The following is a 20,074-nucleotide window of genomic DNA, read 5'->3' on the forward strand; positions in this document are numbered from 1 at the left end:
TCCTGAAAAGTGAATGAACAGGTCTTCCCTAGTGGTGCAGTGGTTAAGAATCTGCCTGTCAATTCAGGGGACACGGGTTCAAGCCCTGGTCCGGGAAGATCCCACATGCCACGGAGCAACAAAGCCTGTGCGCCGCAACTACTGAGCCTGTGCTCTAGAGCCCGCGAGCCACAACTACTGAAGCTCACGTGCCTAGAGCTCATGCTCCGCAACAAGAGAAGCCACCGCAATGATAAGCCTGTGTACCTCAATGAAGAGTAGCCCCCGCTCGCTGCAATTAGAGAAAGCCCACGCGCAACAACGAAGCCCCAACACAGCCAAAAATAAATAAATAAAATAAATAAATTTTTAAAAAAGAAGTGAATTAACAATATAAAGAATGTGCCAGAGTATAAGGAAATTCCATAGGGTTCTATTCCATGAATATTTCAACTTATCAGGACAATCACAGAAGATATATAAACAAATTCAAAGGTAATTTTGCACTTCAAGTTGCAAACCTTCTGATTCTTCTTGCTACTCAATACTAGATCAAGGCCTTCTCACCACAAAATAGAATAATAATCTATTCACTACATTCCATGCTCATTTTAAATTTACAATAAGTGCTACTCCACAAGGTTAAGAATGAAGTCTATGTGAACAATTCATACAGTATAAACAAATACGAAATTAAAAAACATGAAAGGTAAAAAAAAAGGTCACTTGTAATCAAATAAATGAAAACTGAAATAAATTGACAGTAATAAAATGTTTAAACTTGTACATAAAAGTCTAGCAATATGTACAACAAAAAGTCAACAGTAGTCAGGGGATGCATTTATGAGCCCCTTTTATCGTCGCTTTTGTACTTTTCAGGAGTTTCAACAAACACATATGAAAGCTTGAAAAATAGCCATAATCCTTTAACCTGTATCCACACCCTTTGCACTGTGACTTTGTAGTTGTTCCCATGAAGAGATGGAATCTCTTTGCCCTCCTTCTGAACTTGGGCTGAGCGTTGTGACTTGCTTCAGTCAACACACTCTAGCAGAAGAGACGGTGTGCCAGTTCCTAGCCTATGACTCAAGAGCCTTGCATGCTTGTGCTTGGTCCCTTGTGACATCTGCTTCTACCGTGTGAACAAGTCCAAGCTAACCTGCTGGAGGATGAGAGACAGGAAGACCAAAGATCACCAACCACAGCTCCAGATACATGAGATAGCCCAACTAAGATCAGCCAATCCAACCCACACTTGACTTGCAACTCATGGCAGACCTATGATGGAGCCCAGGTGAAACCTGAACTATCCAGGTGAGTTCAGCCTGTATCACTGGCCTGTACATGAGCTGTACAGAAAGTTGATTTAAGCCAATAAGTGGCTTGTTAAGCATCAAAGCTTGCTAGTAGAGCATGCAATACCTTTATAATGAGAAAAATTAATCTTTTTAAGAAAGTAATGTGAGGAATTGCTAACCACTTAACTATAATATTGTTTACACTGAAATATTAAAATATCTTATTTTCAATAGGTGTATATCTTTTTAACTGAAAAAAAAAAAAGAAGAAAACTAAAGTACCTCAACAGGGTAATTAAATTCCTTTGGAGTTCCAAGTTGCATTTAGCAAACCTTAACGCTGCCCTCATATATACAGTTAAATAGCTGAAATAAAAATAGATATTTTCATCACATATTAAAGAAGTGATAGAACTAAGTTATCCTTGGAAGTCACATCAACCACCAGCAGCACTGACTGAGAACTTTCACCATGCCAGGATCGTTACATCTACTCATTTCATTTTTAAATCAATTTGATAAGATAGGTATTATCATTGTCCTCATTGTACAGCTGCGAAAACTAAAACAGAGAGGTTAAGCAGCTTGCCAGAAGTCACCTAACTAGTAAGTAGTGGAGTCAGTACTTCAAACTCAGTCAGACTGGTTCCAAAATCTACAATCTTAACCACTTTAATTGACGGCCCCAAGAATTGACAGTCTGGGAAAAAGAGAAACCAGACTGACCACCTAATGTGTCTGAACATAAAGAAAAAACGAGATTATGTTGCGGAGATTAAGAACTATATTAGTAATAGAAACATGAGAAATCAAGCAAATGAAAAGAGAAGGAAGAGAAAAAAGCATTTCAAAGAAAACAGAGTTGTATACCAAAGTGGAAATAAACGAATGCATTTTTTTTTGGCTCAGTTGTGAATCGCACCAATATAGTCATAGCAATGGAACCGCTAAGTAATGATCTGACCCCAAATTACACTATAACTCTATAGAGATAGTTTTTAAAGTTTGGATATTGTGAGAAGGAGGAATGGCACATGCTGGGGGAAAGAAGTTTAATTAAAAATAGCTAAATTCTAGTGAGAAGTTAAAATAATAATGCCTAAAATTGTAAAAAGCAGTGTAAGCAAATTAGTTATAAATATGATGATATATTACAAGAAACTACTAGAAATGATTACCTGTGGGGAGAGAAGCATGGATCTGGTAAAGGCTGAGGTATGGAACTACTATTTTTGGTTACATTATTTGCTTTTTTAAGTTCTGTGTATCATTTTAATTTAAAAGCTAGCAAATCTAACAAATGAATTTTCCCCCTTTACTGGATGGAACTTAATTCTTGTCAGTGAGCATGCCATTCTAGCTCACACAAAAATAATGTGTTAATGATGCCAACCAAAAAAAATTTTAAAAAGAAAATACAAATTCGTTTTCTGTGTACACTGATATTTGGTAAAAATATTTTTAAAGTCTTCTACCATTCAAAAACTACTTAAAGCAATTTTCTTCTCTTCAGAATGTATGAATTCATATATAATTCATGTATTTGCTAAAAAAAATAAAACAAAATGAAAAAACCCTCAATATCCTTATGACCTATTTTTGCCTGAAACAGAAGAGTAAATTCAGGAAATAAGGCAGCACAGCTTTTAGTCTTACTTCTCACTAGAAGAACCACAGATGAAAGCCATATTTACTTCAGTACCACTGATGTCCTGAATCATTCAATTATAAAATCAAAAAGTTCAAAAGACATACAAGAACAGCTTCTCCACAAGACGCCTACATCTGATGTCACCGACTCATTCTTTTTGAATCATAACTATTTTGTACATTTTTGACACTGTCTAGATTGCTCTTCCTTATCTACCTTTTCTGAATATCCCTCTGCCATTTTTTAAAAGTTTAATTGCATTTATTTTACTTAATTTTTTATTTTATTTATTTTTGGCTGCATTGGGTCTTCACCGCTGTGCGGGCTTTCTCTAGTTGCAGCTAGCGGGGGCTACTCTTCGCTGCTGTGCGCAGGCCTCTCACTGCAGTGGCATCTCCCGTTGCAGAGCATGGGCTCTAGGCACGCGGGCCTCAGTAGTTGTGGCACGCAGGCTTGGTAGTTGTGGCTCGCGGGTTCCAGAGCGCAGGCTCAGCAGCTGTGGCACACGGGCCCAGTCGCTCCGCAGCATGTGGGATCCTCCTGGACCAGGGCTCGAACCCGTGTCCTCTGCATTGGCAGGCGGGTTCCCAACCACTGAGCCACCAGGGAAGTCCCTAATTGCATTTAAATGTCATCATTAGAATAAGCGATCCAGAAGTACTATTTAGTTACTTTTTCCTTCTAAATTTAGAAGGGACAAGTTTTGTATCTATTGTATATTTGAGGTAAGCAGAAACGAAATTTGAGAAAATTGCTATGTTACTTTCATCTTTGTAGTTTGTAAAGTGAATGGCTGAACTGAAGGAATCCTTTCTAAATGTTGTAGACTAGACATAGAGGAGAGTGACCACAGCACAGATATTTGAACATAGAACAGTATATGGGGACCAGGTCCAAAAATGAGGGGTCAGATAGGTCGAGAAGAGCTGTGACAGGGACAAATGGTTTCACCCCCTCTCTCTGAAATGCAGATAGACTACATTTCTCAGCTGCCGTTGCCTCTAGCTGGGGACATAAGACTAAGTCCCTTAATGATAGCACAGAGCAAAGGCTCCCAAACCCCACCTGTGACCACAATGTACTGTGTCATGTACTTTTTATACCTTTCAAAGAAGCAAATTAACCCTATGCCAATGGAGAAGTTAACGCAGTCAGTACATAGTCAGACTTTGGACTATATACTACACGAGGGATTCACTGCCTTAATGAATGGCTATTGATAGCATATATTTCCATTCAATTACAAAATGGATCATTTTAATTCTGCAGGAATTTTTTTTTAAGTAGCATATTTCTTGGCATGAAACTAAGACACTGGAGCAAATTGTTTCATTGATGCCCTCCACTCAACAGTGTTTAAATAGGATGCAAAATAGGGTAACCTTAGAAAGAAGGCTGCCTCTGGGGTCAGAACATCTTGGTTTAAAACCTAACTCTATCACTCATTCCTCTGTGAGCAAGTTTCTTAAACTCTCTCAACTTCAGTTTCAGGATAATACCACCTGGCAGAGGTTTTGTGACAATTAAATGGAACCATCTGTGCCATATATACCCAATACCTGACTCTAGACTGTCTGGGTTTGAATCCTGTTTGTGTGGATTTGGGCAAGTTGTTTAACTTCTCTAATCCTCAGGTTCCTCATGGATAAAATAGTGATAGTAACAGAATTTCTGGCAAGGCTGTTGTATTAAATGAAATAGTCCATTGGCCTATACAACATAGCGCTGTGTCTAGTACAGAAGTGTTAAAAAAAAAAGTGCATAAACACTAGGCAAATACACACATGGATTATCTCACTTAATCCTCTCAACTTTATGAAGTAATAAGTACTATTATAAACAGATGGGCATCCTGCTTTAGCATTAGGACAAAAGTAGCATTTATATCAAGCTACAAAGGTCGCCATTTATTTTGCTAATCCAACGGGGGATATTTTCATCTTGAAAGAGAACATCTTTTCTCTAACCAAGATGACAGATTAGATTAGTCAAGGTTACCTGTTTTATCAGTGAAATCTACAGAAGACTGAAACACAAAGGAGGTTCAATTTATAATGAGATTAAATAGAAGGACCTGGGGGGAACTCCTTAGTCAAATTAAGATTCAAGAAATAAGGAACCGGGCTTCCCTGGTGGCGCAGTGGTTAAGAATCCACCTGCTAATGCAGGGGACATGGATTTGAGACCTGGTCTGGGAAGATCCCACATGCCACGGAGCAACTAAGCCCGTGCGCCACAACTACTAAGCCTGCGTGACACAACTACTGAAGCCCATGTGCCTAGAGCCTGTGCTCCCCAACAAGAGAAGCCACCGCAATGAGAAGCCAGACCACCACAAGGAAGAGTAGCCCCTGCTCGCCGCAACTAGAGAAAGCCCACGCGCATCAACAAAGAACCAACGCAGCCAAAAATAAATTAATTAATTAATTAAATTTTAAAAAAAAAGAAAGAAGGAACCCAGAGAACCTTAGGAACTAACCTAAAGAATGGGAATGGAGAGGATTTTCACTTTGGGTGTCTATTTCTCTCCCTTCCTCTCACCCACAGTGAACATGTATGCTTGACCTCATAGTCTTCTACTAGAGACCATTGTTTACCAAGTGGCAGGGGACGTGGCTGCAGTCCCATGTCACCCCAGACAAACTGCCCGCAGAAAGTACAGCTTTGTCTCCACACAGAAACTCCCAGAAAAGAAGTCAGGATAGCTGGGCTGGAGCCACATAGCCATTCCCCGAGATGATGGAGGTGAGATAAGACAGCTGGCAGCCCCTTCAGAACCAAATGGAGTGGACTAAGAACAGTGCCCATGGGAGGACTGTGCCCCACAAAGAAAATAAAGGACTTATAATAGATGCTGAAAAATTAACTACTGGGAGAGAGCTGTGCACACAACCTCAAGCTAAAGTCTTGGGTAACTGTGACTCTCTATAATGGAACCAGTCTTGAACAGGATTTAGTGATATAAACGATATAGGTAAAAATTATACATTAGGAGAAAATTCACCTTTGAGTTAGCAAGTTACCTTTTTTTGGATGCCTAATACTTTAGCTTCCTAAGGAACTCTTTACCTAGTATCCTTTAAATACTTTACTGCAGGAATTAAGGAGAGAATACAATTTCAGACTTGGGAAAATAACATCTTAATGAGGTTGCTGGAGGGGAAAATGGGTAATAGCTGAGACTTCCCTGAAATATTTCCAACTGCATCAACCTAGTTCTGATTGTAAAGAGTGGCAAATGCTAGGGAATTACTTTTCCGTCAGTAAAATTCTATTAATGAGCATTATGAGAAATCGCGCTCAACTCTGTTCCTTAGATATATTTACACCTTCTCATCGTCCCTTCATACTCAACATCTTTCCTATTTTCCTACTCTTTGCTTCTCTAGACTACATTCTGGTAAATTTTTTTGACCTTGTCTTCTAGTTTACCAATTCTTCCTTTCTCTGTTTATAATTTCTGGTTAAACCAGAGATTTTTTTTTCTTTCATTTATTATTTCTCTTTACTAGACACTCCATTCTGTTCTTCAAATTTGCTTGTCTACTGCTTATATTCTCAAGGGCCTCCTTTTTTTAATGTGATGCCTACTTTTTTGCAGTGTCTATATGCTAGTTCTAATATCCGAAGTCTTGAGGGGCCTGTATCTTCCTTTTCTTGCTCCTGCTCAAAGGGACTCTATCTTCTTTTTGGAACTCTACCTGTAGGACTATTCTGAGGCCTGACTTGAAGTGACTCCAGAGAGGATTTTGTTACCTCCTGACAGCTCTCTTGGGCACCAACAACCTGGAACCACTTAAATTAAATTAGCTGCTTAAGAGTTTTCACACCACACTTATGGGCACATATTGAAATTATAATCCTGTGTAAGGGCCATATTGTGATCAAAATTCTTGGAGATTTCTTCTTTTCTCTCCACCAGCATGAAGTCAAGACAGGCAATATTTCTTCCTGCCATTTCTGTACTTCACACCGTGGATGTGGCACGTGGAGTCCCACCTTTAAGCAAGGGCTCCTAGTACATTCTCTACCTAAAGTAGGTCCTGGACTTTGTCTCCTGTCCCCACTGTTCCATGGAGTCATCAGAGCAAAAGCTCAATGTTTCCAGGACTAGGCAAATACCTTCTGGAAGATTTTGGCATTCGCTTCTATACCAGGGTTCTGAGGTTCACTTATTTCAAGACTCCAGAGTCCTAACTTCCAAGCCAGCTCCGTACACATTTAAAATAAACAAACAAACAGGGGTGGGATGAATTGGGAGATGGGGATTGACATATATACACTAGTATGTATAAAAAAGATAACTAATGAGAACCTGCTGTATAGCACAGAGAACTCTACTCAATGCGCTGTGGTGACCTAAATGGGAAGGAAACACGAAAAAGAGGGGATATATGTATATGTAGAGCTGATTCACTTTGCTGTATAAAGAAACTAACACAACATTGTAAAGCAACTATACTCCAATAAAAATTAATAAAAACAAACACACACACACACACACACACACACACCCCTTTTTTTTTTTTTTTTTTTTGCGGTATGCAGGCCTCTCACTGCCGTGGCCTCTCCCGTTGCGGAGCACAGGCTCCAGACGCACAGGCTTAGCGGCCATGGCTCACGGGCCCAGCCGCTCCGCGGCATGTGGGATCCCCCCAGACAGGGGCACGAACTCGTGTCCCCTGCATCGGCAGGTGGACTCTCAACCACTGCGCCACCAGGGAAGCCCTAACAGTAAAATTTTTAGTCTTTAGCCTAGTACCCAACTACTTTTTCAGCCTCCCTTGTGCCGAGGTGTGGCACTGTGATTAAGTTCTGGCCAATGGGATGTAAGTAGATTTAATATGCGCAACTTCCAAGTCATTCTTTAAAGAGAAGATGACTGCCTTTCCCCTTCCACCTCCCTTTCCTCTTCCACATCCCTTTCCCCTCCCTGGTGGCTGGAATGTATATGTGATGCTGGGAGTGGAGCACCCATCTGGGACCATGTTGAAGATAATGAAGAAACCAGACAGAAGGTCCCTGGTACCTTGACGACTAAGGCACCACTGCACTGCCAACCAGGATGTTTATGTGAGAGAAAGATAAATTTCCATTGTACTTGAGGTCTTATAATGGGTTTTATTGTTAGCCTAGGTTTTTGAAATTGGATAACTCATGACTATATCTATGTATTTAAGACACTATTCCATAAATAAAATGAGGACTTAAATGCATAGATTTTATAAACATTGCCTTAGGCTACTTAAAAGTTAGCTTTTGTGGCCTTCCTTACACTTGACCATGTCGCATTTAGTTAAGATTACTGGATAATTAACCTAAATGAGCTATTATGTAATAAACGCAACTCCCATTTTTACAAGGAATTATCAGCATCGTGTTTATAATATAAAAATATACATCTATATTTATTACTCTGTGAATTTTCCCAACATGAACTTTAAAAAAAAATTTTTAATGTAAAGGTTCACATCTTTAGTCCCCTCTGTTTTGACTATTTCCAAATGTATGCTAGAAATTCAAGACGAATGAATGTCAGAAAAAAAGTCAGTCTATTTGAACGGATAGAGAAAATGTGGTACACATACACAATGGAATATTACTCAGCCATAAAAAGGAACGAAATTGGGTCATTTGTAGAGACGTGGATGGACCTAGAGACTGTTACACAGAGTGAAGTAAGTCACAAAGAGAAAAAGCAAATAACGTTCATTAACGCATATATGTGGAATCTAGAAAAATGATACAGATGAACCGGTCTGCAAGGCAGAAATAGAGACACAGATGTAGAGAACAAACGTATGGACACCAAGGGGGGAGGGGGGGCATGGGATGAATTGGGAGATTGGGATTGACATATATACACTAATATGTATAAAATAGATAACTAATGAGAACCTGCTGTATAGCACAGGGAACTCCACTTCACTGTGCAACAGAAACTAACACAACATTGTAAAACAACCTTACCCCAATTAAAAAAAATAATAAAGTCAGTCTGTTAAGTTAGTGTTTATGGATACTACAAGTCTTCCTATTATTACCACTTAGAAATTATCAGGTTACTCCGATCTTTTAAATGAATCTAAAGCACCTTCTTTTATTTATTGGACTCTGTCAATACAGAAATGTCTTCCACAAAGCAAAATAATCCAGATTATTGAATCAAAATACGCCATTCCTTTTTACATCATTCCAAACAACTTTAATTTTGGAGTTTGCTCCACCAGTGCAAAGCAGATCTGAGAGATGAACAGATAGAGCTAGAGAAAAGGGGGCTGCATGTAGGCAGCAACTGAAGAATCAGTGTGAGAACATTCAGAGCCCCTGTTCACATCCCCGTCCCCACAAAAGAGCAGAAACCAAAATATGGTCAGCTGCAAGATACGGATTTGAACCAGAGGCCAAGGCTAAGAAAACTATGGGTTAAAAGCATCCTGGGGCTTCCCTGGTGGCGCAGTGGTTGAGAGTCCGCCTGCCGATGCAGGGGACACAGGTTCGTGGCCCAGTCCGGGAAGATCCCACATACCGCGGAGCGGCTGGGCCCGTGAGCCATGGCTGCTGAGCCTGAGCGTCCAGAGCCTATGCTCTGCAACAGGAGAGGCCACAACAGTGAGAGGCCCGCGTACTGCCAAAAAAAAAGCATCCTGAATTCTACCTAAGAACCAAGAATTATAAAAAATAAATGGAGGGCTTCCCTGGTGGCGTAGTGGTTGAGAGTCCGCCTGCCGATGCAGGGGACACAGGTTCGTGCCCCGGTCCGGGAAGATCCCACATGCCGCGGAGCGGCTGGGCCCGTGAGCCATGGCCGTTGGGCCTGCGCGTCCGGAGCCTGTGCTCCGCAACGGGAGAGGCCACAGCAGTGAGAGGCCCGCATACAGCAAAAAAAATAAATAAATAAAAATTAAAAAAAATAAAAAATAAATGGAGATAGTTATTGCTTTAGAACTGACGTTATGCACTGGTTCTCAAAAGTTAGTATGAGTCAGAAGCACCTGGAAGGCTGTGAAGACAGAATGAGCTGGGCCGTCCCCAGGGGTTCTGATTCAGTAGGTCTTGAACTGACTGAGGCCTGACAGCCTGCATTTCTCATAAGCTCACACAGTGCTTCTGCTGCTGGCCCAGGGATCAAGCTTGATAACCACCTGGAAAACACTCCTATAAAGATTTCAGTGGCTAACTCTTTTCCAAGCCTACTTTCCTCAGCAGAGAAATTCTCTAGCTATGAAATAACTCTTTTTTAGTCTTTACTGGGACAAGAAAAGATTCAGTTAAGAATCCCTGAAATGACACATAAACGATCACAGGGAAACTACTGAAAAACTTTTGAGCCTCGATCCTCATCAGCGTCTTTCATAATCTCTCCCAGGGCCAAACCTACAACAAATTTCTCAAGCTCATTCTCTTAGCTGGAATCCTATAACATTAAACATTTCCCACACCAATCCTGATATCAAAATCCGTAGCAAAGTGAGTATTACTTTTCCAAATGTTACTTAGTCTCCATTTATTAAAAACTGGGAAAAAAACAACAACCTGTATTAATTGATTAGCTTGAATTGGTTGGCCTTACAAATATAATACTCATAGGGTATTCATAGTAATTAGAAATCAAATAGCTACTCAGTATATAACATTGGTGTTTTCCTTTTCACCTCAAGATTATAAATTCTTTTGTTATTTTTTATTCCATAATGGGATATAGATAACTATAGAGTTCCCCCAAAATGTAGAGATTCAATTTAAAGTATGCTTAAATTAAGAGCAACTGGAACTCTGATAAATTTCCAGCAGAAATGCAAAATGGCATAACCACTTAGAAAAAGTCTTCAGTAGATTCTTATAACATTCAATCTACTCTGACACATCATTTCTATTCCTGGATGTTTATTGCCAAAAAAAAAAAACAAAGAAAGAAAGAAAGAAAGAAACAGTATGTTCACAAAAACACTTGTGTAATAATGTCTCTAGCAGCCTTGTACAAAGTAGGCAAAAACTGAAAACAATGATGATCATTTGTCCATCAACAGGGGAAGGTGGATAAACTGTGATATATTCATACAATGGAAATGCTACTCAGCAATGAAAAAGGAATAAACCACTGATACAAGCAACAACATGAATGAATCTCAAAACCAGTAGGCTGAGCAAAAGAAGGCAAACACAAAAGAATATATACAGCACTGTATGACTTACTTATATGAGGGCCCAAAGCATATGCAACTAATCTATGATGAAAGCAATCAGAAAGTGGCTAAGTTTGGGGTAGGAAGAATGGATTGGCAGAGAAGAGGCAGGAAAGAGCTTCCTGGAGCAATGAAAGTTTTCCAGCCTTGTTTTACATAGTAGTTACATGGATGTAGAGGACTGTCAAATCTATCCAACTGAACACTTACAATCTCTGCATTTGTATTTAAATGTATGTAATTCACATCACAATAAAACAAAATGTTTTAAGCCTAACTATTCGAGGAAAAGAATGGTTTGCCAAAGGAATGTTCCCTGAATTTGAAATAAAATACACTTTAGGCAGAATAAACAGTTTGATGTTTAAAAGTCCATTATGGCTAATAAAGAAGCAATGATAGATGAGTGTTTACAGAATTATGATTCTGAGCTAGAAAGAGGGTGATCAAACATTTCAATTTGCCTTAGACACTCATCCCAGTGTAGACCTGATGTTACAAAACAGTGCCCCCTTCACTATCAAAGGAATCCTAATTTAGATGAAGACCTACAAGGACACTTTAGCTAAAAGGACATTTGATATTATTTAGTGCAATGAGCTCATTCACCTTTTCCACTCAGCCCACATCTACTTAGCATCTACTATGTAGCCAAACATAATCCCTACTTTCTTGCTACCACTTCACATTGCTTCCCTGTTTCCAAAATTAAAATTTAAATAGCTAGATGGATTTTCTCTAAAGTTAACTTAAAATATACAGCTGAGAACAAACTAAATATAGAAGACATCAGAATTTTTTGTTTCTACAGGGAAATATAGATCAAGCTTATGAAAGAAAAATTATAATTTTGAGCTATGCAAAACAAAATGCATAAAGATGTTCATAAATATAAAATAAAGGAAAAATTTACCTGCTGCCCTGTAAAGTATTTTAGGTTCAAAAAATATACAAGGATTTTTATCCTCTATGCATGACAAAAGAAGTCCCTTGGCCTGGAAAGGGCTTCTGGGTATAACCACCTGCAAAAACAGATTTTTTTTTAAGACAAGTTCAGTCAAAATGAATCCCAGTAAACTCACATATAAGGGTTGATATTTAAATAACCAATTGTTACTAATTAAATATAGAAATCTTGTATGTTTAGACTAATTACCATTTGTCATAAAATTCACATATTGTCCAAAATGATCCCATTTGTTCCACAAATATTTATCAGATGCCCACCATATTCTGGTAATTAAGATACTGCTATTCTCTCAAGGAGTTAAACATGCATATACATAAAAAATAAAAGGAAACCACAAAGAGCACTCATCAAAACAAAAAAGTAAATTTGTCAATATCTTCCTGTATTTACTTATAAAGAAATCTTTTCTACTAATGTCCAACTGGTACTTTTCAAAGGCATGTAACTCTCTTCTCCAATTTTAAGATGTCAAAATCTCCTCCTTTCCCATGAAAAATCTGGCCTTCATTTCCTGAGTGGAAAAATAATCCACTGAACTTTATGATCCAGGTAATATAATGTGCAGTTACTGCAAAGCTAAAAGAAAAGTGTGGATGCTGCACATTTCCAGTTGGGGAAAGGGCTCAGGACCTTCTTGAGAATGAGACTGATAATGAGGAAGATGATGGTAATAACAGCAGGTAGCATACGTGTTAACTGTTGATTAATCCACTATGTGGATTAATTCATGTTCATAGCAACCCCATGAAGTAGCAATTATTATTTTCCCCAATTTAGAAATAGCGACTGAGGCTTAAAGAGAGACAAGTAGCCCGCCCAAGGTTACCTCGATTGCTAAAGCAAGGATTCTTGCCTGTTCTGACTGACCAAGCTCTTAATTTCTACACCATTTTGCCTCAAATCACAAACTCTTGTCCAGTTTAATGATTGTTAAATAACTACATGAAGATGTTATCACATAGGGAGAGTTATCATTAAAATAAACCTGAATTTATCACAAAGATTCAAATAAGATTCCTTGAAGCAAACTATATTTGGCTTTCAAAATCATTTTTATCCCATTTTATTGAAGAATTTTTATTTAAAAAATAAAATAACACAAACCTCACTATTTTCTGAAAAGAGACTGTTAAATACATTGCTCATCATAGCACACAATGTCTTCATCTTATGTTCCTATTTTAGTTTTTATTCAACTGCTTTCTTCATGTGTTTATTTTCAGCCTTTTGTACTATATGTATATTCTCATTTGGGATAAAATAAAAGAGAAAGCATGGGGGGAGAGAGGTAGGGGTGAGAGAAAAGAACTGCTCTTAAAAATACTGGGTAACATCATAAACATTAAACATGAATCAATCTTTAGCTCAAGCACAAAAATAACTGTTGCCTCAAATGTGGTTTTTGTCCCAACCTACCATTTCTAGCTTACATTGAAAAATTATGCAACCCCTACTTAACTACAAAACTTTACAACTTTGATCTAGTAGAAAAAACAATAAAACATAGACATATTCACAAATGACCCATGTTATCAAAAACCAGACATAAAGCTCTGGGTATACATATCTATGAGTTTTTATATTGATTCCCTGGAAAGCTCTTCAGAAAATAGAAAAGAAGATAATGTAAAAAATTAAGACATAAAATAAGCAAAATATATATATTTTTTTAATCAAAAGACCCAAGCTGTTGTGGAAGACCTAAGATTACTGTGAAAGGCTGTAAAAGGCAGATGCTTCAAAATTAATTGCTTGAGCAAGTATTACGTTACCCTGGACTGGAAAACATACCTAGGTAACCAAGTCTTCTGTTGGTCTATTTAAAAGTAAGAAATAGACTAAAAGCAAAATTTTATTCCTGTGACTTTGAGGTAAATATGCACTAAGCAGTAGATTTATTAAAATTACTCCAGAATCAACTGTTAAGTGAGAAAGCCCCATTAGAAAGAAACCGAGGGCTTCCCTGGTGGCGCAGTGGTTGAGAGTCCACCTGCCGATGCAGGGGACACGGGTTCGTGCCCCGGTCCGGGAAGATCCCACGTGCCACAGAGCGGCTGGGCCCGTGAGCCGTGGCCGCTGAGCCTGCGCGTCCGGAGCCTGTGCTCCGCAACGGGAGAGGCCACGGCAGTGAGAGGCCCGCATGCCGCAAAAAAAAAAAAAAGAAAAAAGAAACCGAGCTTTCTGCTCAAATGGAATTTGCAAGTAAGGCCTTTTTGCTGAACAAATCTGTGAAACGTGCCAAAGATTGATAGGAATGTATAACTTACTTTGTCAGTTTCATTTTAATATATGTTATTTTGATCAATAAAGATGATTTCTATCGCAAAAAAAAAAACAAAAAGAAAGAAAGAAGGAGAGCTTTGAAAGAGATGGAAGATAAACTATGTTCTCGGTTTTATTATTTGAAGTCTATGAAATTCACATCGGGGTCAAGCCAGTGCTGCTTCAAGGAAAATATTCTATAAACCTGGATGTTGGCTGCTTAATCTAAATAAAATAAAAGCTCTCTTTCTTAAAAACAATTAAGTGCACATAAATTCCAAAAATCCTGATTGCTTATCTCTAGATAACCATATTAGTTAATATTAATCGAATGAACCAAAACAGAAACATCAAATGGAGAGCAAATAAAGTACATAAGTGAGAATACCTTGATTCCTGGGCAGTGGGCAAAAAAAGCTTCAGGACTCTGGGAATGGTAGAGAGCCCCATGGCCGACACAGCCCCAAGGGGACCGGATGGTGAGGCTTCCACAGTTAAAAAGATCCCCAGAGCGATAGCGATACTTGGCGGCTTCATTAACAATCTGAGGGGGAAAGAGAGAAGGGACATGTCACAATGAGTCCCTTTTCCCATCCATTTTCATAAGCCATTTTATTTGATCTTTAAATATATGTCCATAACAAAATAGCTCAAAGGTAACAAAAAGTTCCTAACATAGGGGTTGGGAGAGTGGAGATAATTCTTTAATACTTCATGGACTTCCCTTAGAAAGTCTCGATTATGATAAAATGAAATCTTCTTACCTGATCAAAAGCAGGGAAAATATAATCTGCAAACTGAATTTCTGCAATGGCGGTAGCACCAGTGACTGCAATTCCAATTCCAAATCCAACAATTCCTTGTTCACACAATGGGGTATTAAAAACTCTATCTTTACCTACAAAAGAAATGAAAGTCATCTTAATGTGACAAAAGAGAGTAATGTAATGCACAATACAACTGAAAATTCACTGAGTTAATAATGGTGAGATAGAAGAAAAAAGCATAGAATATGTGGATGAAACAGAAAAGAAATAGTACAATGGTTGGTTTCAATGCAAACATAGTAATTATATTAACTCTAAGTAATCTAAATATCCTAATTAAAAGAAAGATTGTAACACTGGGATACAAGAAACCAAAACCTAACTACTGAAAAAAAAAAAAACACTCAAACGATAAAGATAAATGTAAAGAAAAGGAAGGAAAAAACACACAATGGAAAACCTAACCAAAAGAAGTTGATGTCACTACATTAATAGCAGACAAAGTAGACTTTAAGGGAAAAGGCATTACCAGAGATAAAGAGGGAAAATCCATACTGTTAAAGGTTTCAATTCATAAGGAGGACATAATTCCAAATTTATAGTCATCTAATAACACAAGCTCCAAATAAACAGAAAAAATTAACAGAATTAAAAGGATAAATAGATAAAATTCCCAATATAGTAGGAGATTTTCATGTACCAGTCTCACTGACAGAAAAAGCACACCAAAATTAAAAGTTAAGGGCTTCCCTGGTGGCGCAGTGGTTGAGAGTCCACCTGCCGATGCAGGGGACACAGGTTCATGCCCCAGTCCAGGAAGATCCCACATGCCGCGGAGCGGCTGGGCCCGTGAGCCATGGCCGCTGAGCCTGCGTGTCCGGAGCCTGCGTGTCCAGAGCCTGTGCTCCGCAACGGGAGAGGCCACAACAGTGAGAGGCCCGCGTACCGCCAAAAAATATAATAATAGTAATAATAATAATCTGTTTCTTAAAAAAAAAATGAAAAGAAGAAAAGCAAGTATAAAATTTTAAAAAATCTGTTTCTATTTTCTCCCAAACAGGTCATGATTGAGGGTAAGAGTACAAATAAAATGCACAATACTGATAACTTCCTTTACGTTAGAATGCAATTACCTAACATAAAGTTCATACACATAGTATCCCAATGGGTGGATTAATACATACAGGGATTATGCTGTGAGTTAAGACAGATCTGGGTTTAAGTGTTATCACCACAAGTTACTAAACTCCCTATGGCTCAGTTTCATGTCTGTAACAGAGCAATCATGATACTGAAAAGACAAAAATAATTCATACATGTATTCAAATGTTTACAAAGTACCTAATATTCTCTAGATGCTATTCTAGATGCAGAGGATACAGCAGCAAAGAAAACCAAAAAAAATCCTATCCTCATGGGACTTAGATTCTGGTCAGGGAAAACAGACAATAAAAACAAAATAAAAGAGTCAAATACATAGCGTATTAGATGATGACAAGAGCTGCAGAGAACGGTAACGCAGGGAGTAAGTGATCAGGGGAGAGGAAGTGGAACTCCTGTGGTTTTAAACAGGGAGATAGGGGAGGCACTACTGAGAGGTGACATTTAAAGGAAGAGTTGAAGGAAGTGAGAAAATGTACTGTGAGTACATCCCAGGGCATCAGTGTTCTGGACAGAGGGACCAGCAAGTGCAAAAGTCCTGGGGTATAAATATGTTCAGCACTTCAGAGGAAAGGTACGAAGGCCAGAGCGCCTGGTATGGAGTAAGAGAAACAGTGGTAAGAGATGAAGCTGAAGAGTTAAAAGGATGGCCTGGGGCAGTGGCACAGGTCAGACGGGGCCTTGGCGTGGGGGGGGGGGGGTCACTGTAAACAGTCTGACTTTGTGAGAACGAGTGAGTCAGTAAGTAGGTGAGTGAGACAGGAAGCCATGGAGCAAGGTCACGCCATCCTCCAAGTTGCATTTCAGCAGGATCCCTCTGGCTGGTATTTGGTGAACAGCCTGTAAATAGGCAAACGTGGACACAGCAAGACTGATGACAGGATGCTGCAATCATCCCAGGAAGAGATGATGATATGGAACAGCAGAAAGGGTGTGAGCCTCCAGATATAGTCTAAAGATAGCGTCAGAAGGATTTACTGAGGAAAGGGACGTGGAGTATGAGTCAGAGGAACGCTAAGGATGATTCAGTGGCTTGTGGCTTGAGTAGCCTGAGGAGAGAGTTACCACTGCCCAAGGAAGGGAAAACTAGGAAGCATCATGTTGGGATGAGAAACCAGGAGCCCGGTTGTGGAGATGTTACATTTGAGACACCTTCAGACATTAAAGTAAAGCCACTCATTAGACTGTTGGATATATGAGTTGAAAGTCTTCAGCATGAAGATTGCACTAAAAAAACATGTGATTGGATGAGATTCCCAAGTACATTTAAATGGGTACCTAGAGAAAGGAGAGACCCAGTGTTAAAAAGACATGAAAAATAATCAGCAAAGTTGAGAATGAAAAAAAGCCAGAGTTTGGAGGAAAAATAGTAGAACGTGCTGGCCTAGAAGTCAAATGAAGCAAGTGATTCTAAGACCAATCTGTTCCAGCTGAAAGTGAGATGAGGGCTGAGGATTTTCTAACCAGTGACCCAGACATAACAGTGTCTGCCAAGCGGGAGGGAGGGAGAAAACAAATGCCTAATTCAAGAGGGATGGGAGAAGAGAAACTGGAGACAAGAAATAATGACAATTACTTGGAGAAATTTAGCTGTAAAGGAAAGAAGAGAAAAGGAACAACAACTAGCTGGAGAGGAATATGGAATCAATAGAGGGATTATTTTAAGATGGAAGAAATAACAGGATATTTGCAGGCTGATAGAAATGATCAATAGAGAGGGGGAGGGCTTCCCTGGTGGCCCGCGTACCACACACACAAAAAAAAATAGAGAGGGGGACATTGATGATTGAGAAGATTAATGAAATGGAGAGAAGGAAGAACGATTGGAACCATGTGCTTGCGAAGATGACAGAGGCAGGGGTCTGGCATGGAGAGGTGACAAGAACCCCGACGTTCATTCAGAGTGCAGGAGGAAAGCATTTGTGGGCACTGATGCTGGTACACAGAAAGATGCAGGGGAAAGAGCCTGCCAAAGTTCTATGTTCACTGCATCTGTCTTCTTCGTAAAATGTGAAACCAGATTATTATCTAAGAGTAAGGACAGGGGAGGCAGCGTTGAGAAAAGAGTGTATGAAATAGTCATCCGGGAAAATGGAAGAGTGAATGGAACAGGAACATGCAGCATGAGTGGGCTGTGGAGATCACTAGTCTTGAACGGAAAGTGAGGTCAGTTGGCAAGATGTCATGTTTTGTTCCAGCAACATTCAGCCCAGGATTTAGGATTTAGACAGAGATGGATTTAACTAGCATTGGATTTTGCCAAGCAAATCACGGCATGGAATTTAAACTGGGTATAAAGAGAAGAAAAGTCGTCAGGGGAGTAAGAGTCAGTGAGAGGGTGGTGGGATTCGTGGATTTTAAGAATCAATAAGGTCAAAGGACTGTTGGAGTCAAAGCACTAGAGGCAGTGAGCTGGGCAGGTTCAAGGTAGACATCAGAGCTGGGGAGGCTTCCAACTGAGATGATGGTGGGACTGCAGTTACTAAAAGTTCTTCAATGACCAACAGCGTTGACTGGGTCAGAAAATAATAAATAATACCTGAATTACTTCTTTCTGAATTTAAGACAACTGAGTACGATCAACATTTCAGATAAACTTATGGTTATTGATAATACAGATAATAAGAATAGGAGACATTCATTTGCAGCAACATGGATGAACCTAGAGATTATCATACTAAGTGAGGTAAGTCAGAAAGAGAAAGACAAATACCATATAATATCACTTATATGTGCAATCTAAACTAAGACACAAATGAACTTAACTACAAAACAGAAACAGACTCACAGATATAGAGAACAGACTGTGGTTGCCAAGTGGGGGGAGGGGGGGTTGGATTCAGAATTTGGGGTTAGCAGCTACAAACTATTATATAGAGAATGGATAAACAACAAGGTCCTACTGTATAGCACAGGGAACTATATTCAATTTCCTGTAATAAACCATAATGGAAAAGAATATGAAAAAGAATATATATATACATGTAACTGAATCACTTTGACGTACACTAGAAGCCAACACAGCTTTGTAAATCAACTACACTTCAATTTAAAAAATAAAAAAATTTTTTAAATAAAAATAAAAGAGATTCATACAAGATGCCACTTTCTTATATTTTGGTACCTTTCCTTAAGTTTTGGTCTAGTATCTTTGTGTAACTCCATGATCCCCTGAGTCAATAAAAATATGTGTAGAGTGCACAAGTGTAGATGGTTGATCATTTAAATAACTGACTCCAACTTCTCATTTGCTTAAGATTAAGTATAAAGTCATACCACCACTTTCTAGCAGGTTTTCTTTTGTAAAGAGAACGTGATAAGAAGTTTGACACCACGGACAGTGTACTATCTGTTAAAGACATCATCCACTAAATGACGCCAAACATCACCAGCAGTTGACTTCTCTGGACAAAGAATCACAGGTGGTGGGCTTCCCTGGTGGCGCAGTGGTTGAGAGTCCGCCTGCCGATGCAGGGGACATGGGTTCGTGGCCCGGTCCGGGAAGATCCCACATGCCACAGAGCGGCTGGGCCCGTGAGCCATGGCTGCTGAGCCTGCGCGTCCGGAGCCTGTGCTCCGCAACGGGAGAGGCTGCAACGGTGAGAGGCCCGCGTACCGCAAAAAAAAAAAAAAAAAAGAATCACAGATGGGCAAACTGAATCCACCAGTGAACCCCGTTCCCTATGACAACATCTAGGCCACAACTGTGGACCAGAAACAGTAAAAAGAGTGCAAAGAAACAACACTTAGGAAAAAGCGGCAGCGTGGTTTAAGGTGACAACCAATTACCTCCTGGTAGG

The 20,074-nt window shown here is 39.3% G+C and overlaps 1 protein-coding gene across 5 annotated transcripts in view; it reads right to left on the reverse strand.

Moving 5' to 3' along the window:
- BCKDHB (branched chain keto acid dehydrogenase E1 subunit beta) overlaps positions 1-20,074 on the reverse strand; it is a 280,770-nt gene that overhangs the window by 219,114 nt on the left and 41,582 nt on the right. For all 5 annotated transcript variants that reach the window (XM_081250891.1, XM_081250888.1, XM_081250890.1 and 2 more), the window contains exons 4-6: positions 15,111-15,244; positions 14,735-14,890; positions 12,028-12,136 (exon numbers count right to left, since the gene is read on the reverse strand). In XM_081250891.1, the coding sequence (XP_081107017.1) occupies positions 12,028-12,136; positions 14,735-14,890; positions 15,111-15,244 (399 nt within the window). The remainder of the gene's footprint in view (positions 1-12,027; positions 12,137-14,734; positions 14,891-15,110; positions 15,245-20,074) is intronic.

This window comes from Mesoplodon bidens (genome assembly GCF_964165515.1).
Source record: "Mesoplodon bidens genome assembly, chromosome: 12".
NCBI classification, from domain to species: Eukaryota; Metazoa; Chordata; class Mammalia; order Artiodactyla; family Ziphiidae; genus Mesoplodon; species Mesoplodon bidens.